General features: G+C 50.2%; 1 protein-coding gene across 3 annotated transcripts in view; it reads left to right on the top strand.

Moving 5' to 3' along the window:
* Positions 1–217: 217 nt before the first annotated feature.
* Positions 218–13,398, top strand: part of SH3PXD2B (SH3 and PX domains 2B) — a 121,625-nt gene continuing 108,444 nt past the window's right edge. For all 3 annotated transcript variants that reach the window (XM_082456412.1, XM_082456411.1, XM_082456410.1), the window contains exon 1: positions 218–463. In XM_082456412.1, coding sequence (XP_082312538.1) covers positions 389–463 — 75 coding nt within the window. In that variant the 5' untranslated portion in view covers positions 218–388. The remainder of the gene's footprint in view (positions 464–13,398) is intronic.

Consider the following 13,398-nt stretch of genomic DNA (forward strand, 5'->3'; position numbering starts at 1 on the left):
AATCCACCGGTCAATCAGTGATCGCACGCCGGATGCGCGCCCGTCCCCTCCCCCAGCCGCGGGGGCTCGCCGCCGGGACAAAGGCCCTGCCGAGGCCGGACGTGGGCCAGCCGGGTCCGCGCTCCGGGGGCGGGCGTTGGGGCCGGGCCCTTTAAGGGGGGGCGGGCCGGCGACGCGGAGGGCGGGTCGGGGGCGGGCCGGGGGCGGGCGGCGGCGGGGCCGGAGGGCGCGCGGAGCGAAGGGCGGCGGCGGCGGCTCGTGCTCGGACCGGGCTCTGGATCACGCTCAGCCCCCGGATACCGCTCGGCCGGCTGTTCCCGGCCCGCTGCGGCGCGCCCCAGCACCCCGCGTCCCCAGCACTCGCACTCGGCCCCGCGGAGGAGAGGCCATGCCGCCGCGGCGCAGCATCGTGGAGGTGAAGGTGCTGGACGTGCAGAAGCGGCGGGTGCCCAACAAGCATTATGTGAGTGCCGCGCGACCCCCACGCCCCCTTGAGCCCGTGCCCCGTCGGGGGCGACCTAGAGCGCCCCCGGCTCTGAAAACTTCTGCCTCCTGCTCTTTTCTCCCCCACCTCCCCTCCTCTCCCCTCTCGGCACTGCTGCTGCGCGGCCCGGGTCTCTCCCGGCTCCTCCCTCTCTCCCCCTCCCCCTCCTCTCTTTTGCCCTGGTCCGCTCCTCCACCGTGTCCTCCCGCCTCGTCCCCGCCTCGTCTCTTTGCCGCCCCTCTCCCCCTCTCCGTCTCCTCCTTGTCCCCCCCACTCCCGTCCTGCCCATCCGTGGCAAAGTCTGGCCGGTGTAGGGGACAGAGAGACAGAGAGAGGCGCCAGTTCTCAGGCCGCCCGTCCTGTCCCTCCTTGTCTGGAGGCGCTCAGACCCGCAGTGCCCAGCCACAGGTAGCCCCAGCAGGGATCGCCAAGTTGGCTCCGTCCTTTTGGAGGAGACAGCCGGAGCGATAGAGATCTCTGAGAATGGATCCTTTGAGTGCCTGCACCATGAAAAAGTTTTTTTAAAAAAGAAAAAAATCCCTGCCCCTTCTCTCCAATAACTTCTGTTTAAAAATGTATGAAAGTTTTCTCCTGGTATTTCCCTGGCAAAATGGGAATCTTGTTTAGAGCTGGCGGGGACTTGAAAAAATGGGCCAGTAGCCTCATTTTGCAGATGGAACCCTCAGATGGGCTGAGGCGCAGGGAGGCTTCAGGTTCTGGAACAAGGAGGAGCTGCATTCGGTTTTCCCTGCCTCTGGAAGGTGTACCTGGGGTAGATGGTGACCCGCCAGATGGGAAATGGGTTCCACACCAGCCTAGGAGCTGAATCTGTGGGTTCAAGGGGCCCTTGGACCACCTCAGAGGTTCTGGGTAGAGGGATAATGGGGCTGTGGGGTGTTGGGCCCAGGTGAGGCCTTGGGGAGGCCTCTCTGCAGGAGGGAAGGGGGCTATGGTGTCTCTGGTGGTGAGAAGGGAGCAGTGGCAGCGCCTAGCTGCAGAGAAGTTAACCAGGAAGGAAAAAAGAGCAAGAGGGAGGGAAAAAAAATCCTAACAAAGAAGTATAGAACAATAAAGAGCAAGGGGCGTTGGCTGGCTAAATTCAGCTCCTTGACCTCCCTGCAAGTCGTCTTTGGATCTCTTTTCTTAAGAGGCTCGTTCTTATATAGCAGATCTACATGCCTTACACGAATAGTCTATACAATTCTGAAAGGAGATAGCCGGGAATCCACTCTGCACTCCCTACGAGAAAGGGTGTGCTGTGTGAGCCTGTATTGTTATTGGCTGGGCAGCCAGTTATTCAAGCCTTAGCCAGGCGGTGGGAAGCTATTTCCTGGACCTGTGGCATCTTTAAATAGAGTGAAGTTTCCCTTGATTCCAGAGCTGGGCTAAATTGTCTCCCCCGCACCCCCTTTCTTTTTAACTGTTTCAAATGCTGCCAAATCTTGGTTTCTTGTTTGAGCCTGTTGAGTGTGTAACTGAGTTGCCTCTTTGCTATGAAGACAGTTTTTACCAATATGGCAGACAGGAGGAAGTCTGAAATTCCCCATGCTGCCTCCCACCAGATCTGTCAGCTGGGAACACCAGAATACATACAGCCTCCAAGAAATGGGCATCATCGTCCACTCCCTCCTGTCCTCTCTCGTCACACGACTATCAGGCACAGGTTCTTAAGCCCATTTGACAGATGAGGAAACTAAGGCTCAGAAAGATGAGGTCCTATGCCTGAGATCACAGTCAGGGCCAGAACAGGAATGTAAATCCAAGTATGTTCGACCCCAAAAAGTGTTATTCCACCAGGTCACACCACTTTGCAGATTTCATACCCCGTAGTTTCCCTACGCAAAGTCCTCTTAAGAACTGGGAATGTTGCCATCATTTGTGATCACTCTGAGGCTTTTCATTCTGTTTAGATCCCTCCCTGCCAGTTTTTTGGAGGTGCAGCAGCTCTGAGGGGCATCTCTGTAAGCCTTCAACCACTTTTTAGGGGCTCCTTCAGACAAGTCTCTAAATATTAACATGGATTTGGGTTTAAATCTTGGCGTCCAGCTTGCTGTGTGGCCTCTCTGACCCTCAGTTTCCTCATCTGTAAAATGGCGGTAATGGTGCCCACTTCCTAGGAGAAGGGATCTTGTGACTGACAGGGTTGACATTCCGTAACCGTTAGATGCCTGCCTCCCTGCCCTGTGGTATCCATGTTACTCTGACTGGGAACATGCCAAAGTCACATGAGGAGGGATTTCACCAAGAATTTATTTTTCTGCATGTGGGTTTAGTTACTCCTGTGATTCAAGGGAGTCCCCTCCCTTCTACCCAGCCTTTTGGGTTCATCAGATGAATAGGGGCAATGGGTTGAACCGAAGCCTGAGTCATCCACAGGAACAGAGAAAGTTAAGTGCTGTGATGGCAGGAAACTCACCAGCAACTGCCAGTGACCCCTGCTCCTGTTCTCAAACCATACCTGCCCCTGCCACTCTAGAAAGAATGGGCATGGAGGTAGCTATTGGCATGGGCCTGGACTTTTTTCCCATTTGGTATATCCTCCTCTCTGAAGTTGGCCCAGCCACTCTGGAGAGATGGCATGAGCAGAAGAGTTGGACAGCCCTAGACTTGGCCACTTCCTGCTGTGTGACCTTGAGCTGGTCAATTTACCTCTCTAAGCTGCTTCTATAATCTGCAAATTGTAAATAGTGCTGCGTCCCTCTAGGGCAGAATTTCTCAGCCTCAACACTGTTGATATTTTGGGCCAGATCGTTCTTCGTTGTGGGGGGCCGTCCTGTGCATGGTAGAATGTTCAGCAGCATCTCTGGTTTCTACCCCCTAGGTGCCAGTAGCATCCCCCTCCCTAATTGTGACAACCAAAAACGTCTCCACACATGTCCCCCAGGAGGGCAAAATCACACACGCCCTGACTTCTAACCGCCCTGCCCCAACCACTGCATGAGAACATGCAAGTTAGTTACGGAGGCTTCCCACAACCTGCTCCCTATTTACAGCTACTTCAGCCTCCACCGGTCTCATCACTCAGTTGCCTGGGAGCGAACAGGTCACAGGTGCTGTAGATCTCGTTGGAGAGCTTCACCAGGAGCTCAGGGCTGCCCATCAAGGCTGGGCCACTTGTTCCACCTTAAATGGCATCTTCTCCATGATCAGGGCGGCATCTTCATCACGCCTGGCCCCAGCCTCCTTCGCCTGTGGGCAGAGACATCATCAGTGGGCCCAAGGGCAGAGCCATAGGCCACATCTGGAGAATGCAGAGGCAGAAGCTCCCAGGGCCTCTGAGATCCCCATGGGTGGGTAGGGATTATTGTTGACAATAATATCAACAAACAGTATTATCATCTGGAGAGAGCTTCCCTGGAGCCACTGCACTCTGTCTGCTGGCCTTTCTCTGCCTGCATCTTTCCTGCCGTGGAGCCTAGGGCTTTCTAAATGAATGGAAAGGGGGCTTTCAAGTGTGACACCCTGGGAGACCCTCCCCAGCTAGGTTATCTTCCAGCTTGAGGGGAGGAGGAAGTGCTCCCTGTAGGTTTTGCAGGGTTTTTTGGATCGCCCCATTTCCAACGCTGGAGAGGGATGTACAGAAGCCTTGGGGTTAGAAAAAAGTCTCCCTTAGCAGGGGCCAGGAAATACTGGCTTGCTCTGACTTGAGATCTTTAGATGTTAAGAAGAGCAAGATGCTAGAAGTAGTTATAGAAGCAGTAATCTTAACAGCTGAAATTTAATCCATTGTTGTGGGCTAGGCACTGGATTAAGCTCTCTATGTGTATTTAGTCATCACAACAGCCCTTTAAAATAGGTACTTTTCCGTTATACTAATACACGATTTCAAATATACAGATACATAGAATAAGTTAAATATCTGTCAATCTACCATCCAGCTGTCAGATCTTTACCTTTTGCCCTATTCATTTCAAATCATTTTTATTTTTATTTTTTAAGAAATGAAGTATTGCAAATGCAAAGCCCCCTGTGCACCCACTCCAACAATCACCCCCCCACAAATAAAAACAGTATCCTACATTTGGTGCTTGTCATTCCCATGCACATTTTAAAAATAGACCAATAGATATGATTTTTTTTATTCAGTAGCTTTACTGAGGTATGATTTACATACCATAAATTCACCCATTGTAAGTGTACAATTGGCTGATTTCTTTAAATAAATGTATGGAGCTGTGCAGCCATCATCACAATCCAGTTTTATAACATTTCCATCACCCCCAGAAAGATCCCTTGTGCCCTGTGGCAATCAGTCCCCTTCCCAGCTAGGCCTCATGTACCTTTTAATGTTTTTACCTTTTCAGCAGTCCCCAAGATCTTGCATTGAAAGTTTTAAAACTACAAAACATTACACTTTTGAGATCTGTGTTAGTACATGTAACTTCAGTTCATTTTAACTGCTGTTTCATATTCCATTTATGAATATACCCCTGTTTATTCGAGCTCCTGTCGGAGATTTTTAGGATACTTGTAGCTGCTTCCTGGCCCGTACAGCTGAGGCAGGATTGCTGGCTCTTGGGGTCTGTGCATTTTCACCTGTGCATTTAATGTCCCTGGGAGCAGTGTCTGTGGGTCTCTTTGCTCTGGCTCCTTGCTAACACTCCGAATTGTCAGACTTTTTAGTGGGTACGGAGTAGTATCTCATGGCAGTGCTTGTTTGCATTTCTCTGCTTGCTAGTAAAGTTACGTATCTTTTCACACCTTTGTCAGCCTTTTGAGTTTCCTCTTCTGTGAATTAATTGCCTGTTTTATCTTTTGCCCCTTTTTTCGGTATATTGAGTTATTGGTTTTCTATTCATTTATAGGATTTATTTATACACTCAGGATCCTGGTACTTCAGATAGTTACGTTAGTGTTCTCGTTTTCCCCTTGAGACTGGAGGCTCAGAGAAGTACAGGCACATGCCTGAGGTCACACAGCAAAGAGTGGCAGCGTGGGGATTGACGTACGTGATGTGACGTACGTGCAGCCCTGTGATCCCACCCCTGAGCCAAGTGACCTTGGGTGGATCATTTAAGCCTCCAGGCCCCAGTTTCTCCATCCTGGCCCTTCCCTCATCTCACTGTTCATTCACTCAGCCTGGACTGATGAAGCACAAGCGGCCACCAACCCTTAGTCATTCTCACCCCAGGGAACCTCTGGGTTGATTGTGCCCCTGGAGTGATGGGTTGGCAGGCCCTGTGCTGCTGGCCTTGAAACCTCCCTCTCCACCTGCCAGACTCTAAGAGCAACGGGTCTCTCCTCTGAGCAACTGACTTTTGCAGGATGGGTCACGCCCTTATTAGGCATTATTATCAACGTTCTTGTTTCAGTCTGTGGGAGACCTCTGGCTGGCAGGCTCAGTGGTCTGGAACAAACTGTGAATCTGCTGCCCAAATTAGCTGCATTCTGTTTTCCAGCCTGCCCCATCCCCTGCTGCCCCCAGCATCCCAGCCATCCTGGCACCCTGTTTTGCAGAAACATGCATGGCGGGCCAACAAACTTGAGTGGAAAGAACTTGGGTATCAGAGACAAACATTCAAGTTCTGCATGGTCTTGGGTGACTGACTCAACCCCCAGCCTTCGTTTCTGTATCTGGAAAATGAGGACAGTGTCACCCTTTTAAGGTGATTGTGTGCTTGTTTAGATAATGTATGCATTCAACCTATTCTCCATCCCTCCTGCTGAGGGATAAATGCCAGCTCCTAGCACATTTCCTATGGACGCACCATTACTTCATGAAGAAAGGACCTGGATTTGAGTTCTCTTCATGAGCTCCTGGGCTGGGTGACCTTGCAGACAAGCTCCCCAAGGGTCTGTAAAATGGGGGCAGTAATAGTGCTTACCTACAGGTATAGGGCACTTCTCACACACTGCTGAGCCTGATGCCTTCTGTGTAAAGGGCACTCAATCAGTGGTAGTCATGAAAACTAGCATTAACGATAGTAATAGCCATGCTCCACATCTCTGCCTCTCTCTTGCCTCCTGCCTCCTGCCCTAGGGGCCTGCTATTTGTTTTCCATGCTTCTTCATTCATGAGGCATTTCTGGGGTGCCGGGCCCCAGGCGGGACGCCCTGCTGCCCTGGGACAGGCCCGTGAGCAAGGCAGAGCCCGCCTACCTCCTCTACAGGTGGTTCTCGTCCTGCACCCTGTCTGCGTCACACAGAGGTAGTACCCTCCGTAGGCGTTAAGGTCCCTCGGGTAGGTTTTTTTTAAATGGCTGTTGCTTTCTTCTGACTGAAAAATGATGGACCTTGTCACCTGCACTGTGCCATCCTGTTGCCTCTGGTCCATGGTTGCAAGGAGCCAGGCCTCTCACCTCACCTGCCGGGTCATCCTCAGCCTGGGCTCTTACACTCTGGGCTCTTGCAGTTGTCTCAAGATCAAAGCGGGTGGGGCTGTCATATCTCAAGAGTTACTTAAATGTCCCTTTAGTTCAGACCTTTGAATCTGTGCCATTCCTTGCTTCTGGTAAGCAGGGAAAGTACACCAAACAGCATGCCTTCAGATCCCTGCCCTGCCACCTACCAACAGTGCGACCTCAGACAAATTACTTACCCTTTCTGTACCTCACCTGTAAAATGGGAATAATGATAGTTCCAATCTCATAGGGCTGATGTGAGGATTAAATGGGCCTGGCATAGAGTAAGGGCTCAATCACTATGAGCTGTATTAGGAGTGTACAAACATAGTATCATTTATGATAGTAAAAGTTGGGGGCCACTTAAACACCCATCTGTAGAGAACAAGATAAATAAAACATACTATATCCACGAGCTAGAATACCATCGAGATGGCAAAAATGTATTCCATCTTCTGTCATGGGAATATGAAGTAGTAAAAGCTGGTGGCAAAACAACGTGCTCAGGTTGACTCGCACCTGGTTACAAGTGAAGGCGTCTGTGAAAGCACAGAAACATAGCTGATAAAATATATGTCACTCTTTTTTTTTTTTTTTTTTTTTTTTTTGCTCATCTGTGCATTGCATTTCTCTATTTTCCAAATGTTCTGTGGGGAACACATATTCCTGTTTTTAGTAAAACTAAAAAACAGCGAATGCTCATTTTAAAAGAGAAGCAGTGCCAGGCCATGGCGGCTCCAGCCAGGTTCCCACATCCCCACCACCTCATCCTGTCCTGAAGCAGCAGAATTCTCCAGCTCCTCCAAGAGCCTGTCCTCTCCAGAGGAGGAGGCTGGCCTCCGAGACTCTCCCCCAACTCCTGCCACGGAACCAGGGCTCTGGATGTGGCTTTCCAGTCCTCCAGCCCAAGAAGTGGCAAGAGATGAGTTTAAAATACCACGAGGGGAGGAAGGCCTGAGCAGATGCTTTTCTGGTTGAAATGCTCCTTGCTCAGTGGCCTGGCCCTCCCTCCTGTAGTGCTTATATCTGAATAGGTTGGAACGACTTGCAGGCCAGAGTTCAGCAGTCTGCACCCTGAGGTCATTCAAGTTAGAGTTGTGCCCCACTCCCCTGGGCAGATCATCCAACCGCCTGTCACCCACCCGGAGGTGCACGGGCGTCAGCAAGCGGCAGAGTTACCACACTGCCAAAAGAGGCCTAGGGGACCTCTCCATGCATGGTACTACTTCTCATCTAGGACACTCATATCCTGTTGCAAATCATGCGTGCTTTTTTCCTTGGAGAAAGAGCTCTGATAGGGTGAACGGTCTTGCTTGGTGTGACTCAGTTTTCTCCTTCCCCTGGGAGGCCAAGGCCAGCTGCAGGTCACTGCAGCTGCAGGAAAGGGAGCTGCTAGATGAGCATCCTGTAGGCCTGTTGGGTGCAAGTGATGAGACGTGAACACCCTTGGCCCAAGGAGAGAAGATGAGGCTTCGTCAGTAGGCCGCGTGGCCGGAGGGTTGTGAGCGTGGCTTCTGCGCCCAGCAACTGGGCTCTGGTCTGAAGTTTGAATTTCAGAGAAACACGTCATATTTGGGACCTACTGTCATCCACTCGCTGTTGGCCCTGAGCCTTCTCCTCTGGGAAGTGGGCAGCTTTGGTGGGGAAATTAAATGAGCTTTTGTGCGGAATGCCTGAGAGGATGCCGCTGGGGCAGCCGTCCTTGCAGCTTCCTGGCCCGGGGTACTGCCCAGAAACTGGGACCCTGTGGTCCCTTTCACAGAGCCCTTGCCAGTGGGGTCATCCAGATCCTGGGTGGCAGAGCTGGCACCCCTGCCCCCTGCCGGGACATGGGGACTAGCTGATGTGATAGACTTGGGAGGCCCAGTGTCTCCCGCCGGGGGGCCAGTGGGCAGGGGCTGGTGTGGCTCACTCCTCAGGGACTCTGCCAGGAGCCCGCAGGCCCGAGCCTTGCCGCAAGCCATCCTTCTTCTGCCCCATTATCCAAACTACAGGGCATTCTCTCCTCATACGTGCTGGCCCAGGTGCAGGCCTGCAGGCGGGTGATGAGCCCAAGCCTGGGGCCTTCTTTAAACGGTGAAGGGAGAAGGGAACAGAGGTGCATCTGTCGTGCATGCATGTGTGTGTGTGTGTGTGTGTGTGTGTGTGTGTACGCATGCGCCCGCACGCAGAGCTCTCCCGCCTGCTTTTGCAGGTGTCTCCCTGGCCATCCCAAAACTTACGGCTGCTAGATTTACCAAATGAAAATACAGGATGCCCAGTGAAGTCTGAATTTCAGATAAACATGTAATATTTGGGACCTACTTACACTAAAAAATTATTCATTGTTTATTTGAAATTCAAATGTCCTGGGGCATCCTGTGCTTTATCTGGCAATGCTGCTGAAACTACCACTTTCAATACAACAACAAGCAAGAAACCTTTGTACTTTGTAATACTGATAATGTTTCTTGAGCATTCACTGAACAAAGGTAAGTCCCTTTAGGGACCAGGCACTTTTGAGCTTCGGGATGATACACAGATATGCAAAGCAGGGATTCAGACCTCACGGAGGTCAGTGTCCTGAGAGACGGGTAGACGGCCTATCAGGGCTAGCCTGGAACTTGGGAATGAGCAGAGGCCTGTGCCTTAGGGTTTTGGGGAAGTTGGACTTGGAGAAGGCAATGCAGTGCAGGTGACCCAAGGCTGATCACAAAGCATGGGAGGGATACTGTCGAGTAGAGAAGGGTAAAGGAATTTCAGGCAGACAGAACAGGAGGGAAAGGAAGCTGAAACCCTGGCATGTGGCGTGTTTGAAAAAAGCAGGAGAGATTTGAGTAGTAGAGATGGAGCTTGACAGGTGGCTGGAGGCCCCAAGGATCTGGGGGCTTCTGACTGGCCCAAGAACCACAAAAGAATAGAAAGCATAAGGAATTCCCTGGCGGTCCAGTGGTTAGGACTCTGTGCTCTCGCGGCCGAGGGCCTGGGTTCGATCCTGGTCGGGGACCTAAAATCCCACAAGCCGCGTGGCGTGGCATAAATACATACATAAATAAGAAAGCATAGACTCTACCCTCAAGAAGGCCACGCCTTCCCCACCACCACCACCACCACACACACACACACACACACACACACACACACACACACACACACACACACACACACACACACACACACACACACGTGGGTGGCCAGGGCTCAGGATCAGAGGTATCCAAGATGGAAGTGGTTGGGAGGAGCTGGGACTCAGGGGCACTCCCCCGGCTTGATGGGCTGGGGGAACACCTTTCACAGGAGAGTGGAGGGGGCAGACACAGACAAACCTGGGAGAGAGAGAGAGCACCTGCCCACAGGAGGACTGTGCAGACAGTGAAGATAAAGTTAGAGAGGGAGGGAGGGATGGGAAATATTAAAGAGGTCTATGATAGCCGGTAGGAATTCTGAAATTTGGGAGGGATTAAATAACTCCAAATTTGTGTTGTTCTCAAGACTTAACAATCATTTACTGTTGTTGTTATTATTGAATAGCTATCGTTCATTTGAGTGCTTACTGTACGCTCCAGGCTTTTCATGCTTTGTGTCACTGAATCTGAGCAGCAGCTCTGTGAGGTAAGGAGTATTAGTCAGGATTCTTGGGCTGCAAGTGACAGAAATGAACCTAACGAACTTAAGCCATAGGAAATGTATTGGAAAGATGGCTCTGGCAGAACTTGGCTCAGCCCCCAGTCACAGGAAGGACCTGGCCAGCTGGAGCCATCCAAGGCGTTGAAACTGCTTGTGGGCATCAGAGCATCACCAGAAGCAGGCACCTGCTCCATCCCTCAGTCCCTTTGGCCACTCAAGAGTCCAGTTCCAGGAGGAGAGAATCTGATTGGCCCAGCCAGATCACCTGACCATCCTTTAGTCAGGCAAGGGCAGGATACTGTGATCTGCAGTCCCACTGAAATTGCCAATAGTTGTAGGAGATTCAGAGCACTGTTGCTGGAAGAAGGGGGCATGGAGCCTGGACAGGTGGAAACAACAGATGTCTGCCACATAGGTACTGTTATTAGCCCATTTCACTGATGTGGAAACTGAGACTTAGAAAGATGAAGTACTTTGCCCAGGATGACACTTGGCTCTGCTGCCTATCATTGAATATAAAGAAGGGTATAGTCAATTCACCCCCTAGATTTGAAGGGAAATGTTACCTTAAAGCACATAAGAATAATATTTTCTATTCTGCTTAATTAAGCAGAATTGCATGGACCCCCTGCCTAGTGCACTGGCAAAGAAAGCCAGAAACCCACTCAGCGGCGTCACCATTTCCTCCTCCCCAGCCAAGGTGTGAATCAGCAGCCTGTGGCTTCGGGCCACCATTGGCTGCCAGTCAATTGTACAGATGTGGGTTTGTTGTCTGCCCTGGGCCAGGCCTGGCCCCAAGCCAAAGAGAGGCTGAGATGACCAGGCAGCCTTTGTCCTTATAGAGGTCACCATCTGTTTGGAACACGTCACCACGGCATAAGGGCTGTGGTGGGGCCTGCAGTAGGGCTCTGGGGACAGGGCAGGGGTCTGAGGCCTGGACTGCCCATTCCCCATTCCCTGCTGGACCAGAGAGGTGGCGCTCTGAGCTGGGGTCAAGAGGAGGTGGGCGCTCTGGAACAGGGAAAACCAACTAGCAGAGTTTTTACTATGGGTAGAATTCAGAGGGTCCTTGAACTTGGAAGGGGGAAGAGTACATCTTTATTCTCACTAACCTCCAATAGCAATTTAGCATCGCCTTCCATTATGAATGAAGGCAGCGACCCTCAGTGATATTAGTAATACCTGTGACTTTGTCACCAGTAGAAATTCACAGATATTTTCACGTCCCTTTACAGTTGCATTTATCCTCATCACTGCTTCAGAACTGTGGTGTTATTCGACCCACTGCTGGATTTTGTTATTTATTGCATTAATAAAAGTGTACATATGTTCATAATTTTATTTTTTGAAACACTTTTATTACAATTCAGTATTTCATTTGGAATGCTATGTGCTTTAATTTAGTCATTTTTAAATCATTTTGAGAAGGGGACCATAGAGTTCATCAGATTGCCAAAGGGCTCCATGGCACAAAAAAAAAAAGGTGAAAAACTTCTGGGTAGAAGTTTAAGAGTTTGGACTTGGAAGTTAGGCATGGATTTGACCTGGCTCTGCCGGTGACCGGCAGAGTGTGTGACCTTAGTAAGTGACTTAACTTCTCTGTGCCTTAGTTTCTTCATCTGTAAATTGAGGGTAAGAATAGTACCTACTGTGGGTTATTTTATGTAAAGGGTTTAAAGCAGTGCCTGGCACATAAAAGTACTGAATAAATAGTTACCTGTTAGTGTTATATTACCTTTACCATCATCATCTTTACCATTCCCTGACCAGTGATGCGCTTTTTTAATAAGCAACCTCGAATGATGTGACACAGGTGATCTGGAATGACCACACTTTGAGAAACATACTCTAAATGGACTAGTCCAGGATGCACCCCCCTAAGATTTAAAAGCAGTCTTCCCCAAAGATTTGTATATTTGGATATTTAGCAGTGTGGTAATTAAAATAATACTGAAAATGTTTATCATTGGAGGCATGATTAAATAAATGGACTACTAAGGATCCTTTAAAATTTTTGCTGAAAGAATTTTTAATGAAATGGGGAAATGCTCACCATATAACACAGGTGAAAAAGATCATGTATATACAATGTGATCTTAATTTCATAAACTACTTCAACATATAGAAAAAGGGTCTGGGAAGAAGTATAACCAAAGCTTCGTCTCTGGTGGTAGAAACGTGGATGCTTGTTAAGACCTCAGACTCTGCCATCAGACTTTATTACCAACCCTGTGGAACAGGTTACTTCACATGCTAGGTCTTACTTTCCACCACTGCTGGGTGGAAACAGTAATACAGTGTAGCTTCATAGGAAACACATCAAGACCATTGGTGGTTGTGAGCCGTTACATTGTTTTACATTGTATTATCTGTTTAAGTATTATCCCAGGTTTCTCTAGAGAGGAGAGGACAGTGTAGGACAGCAGAGTCAGGAAAGCTTCCTGGAGGGAGGGAGAAAGAGGGGACCCTGCTTCCCTTGTTCCCTTTTTTCCTGTCTCATAGACTTGTGTATGAAGCGCAGGAAGCTGGCAGAAAAGTCCACATAGGGGTTCACATCAAGGCCGGGAGGAATAGTCTCTGCCAGATGAGGAGCCCAGCAGGGCATGGGTATAGGGGTGGCCAGGGAACCCACAGAACCTGACCATCGGGACCACATATGATTCCATGTGGGAAAAGGGGCTACTTGGCTGTACAAAGTTTGCAACCCACTTCTGCAGCCCCCCTACTTTATCTGGTGGAGGAATCCCTACTCCCCTTCTGATACCCCTACTAGATGGCTGTCCCCAGGGTTTGAGAGCTCAGTCCCTCTACATTCTCATCTAGTTCTTTTCTCCTCCTTCTTCATGTCCCCAAGCCCAGTGGGACGGGAAGATGAAGCTGCATTTATATGGAGGGGGCAGTTGTTCAGGGAGTATCCTAGAAATCTTAGTTGACCCCTTTCTGCCTGTCACCCAACCAGGGCACTCA

Source organism: Balaenoptera physalus (genome assembly GCF_965194825.1).
Source record: "Balaenoptera physalus genome assembly, chromosome: 3".
NCBI classification, from domain to species: domain Eukaryota; kingdom Metazoa; phylum Chordata; class Mammalia; order Artiodactyla; family Balaenopteridae; genus Balaenoptera; species Balaenoptera physalus.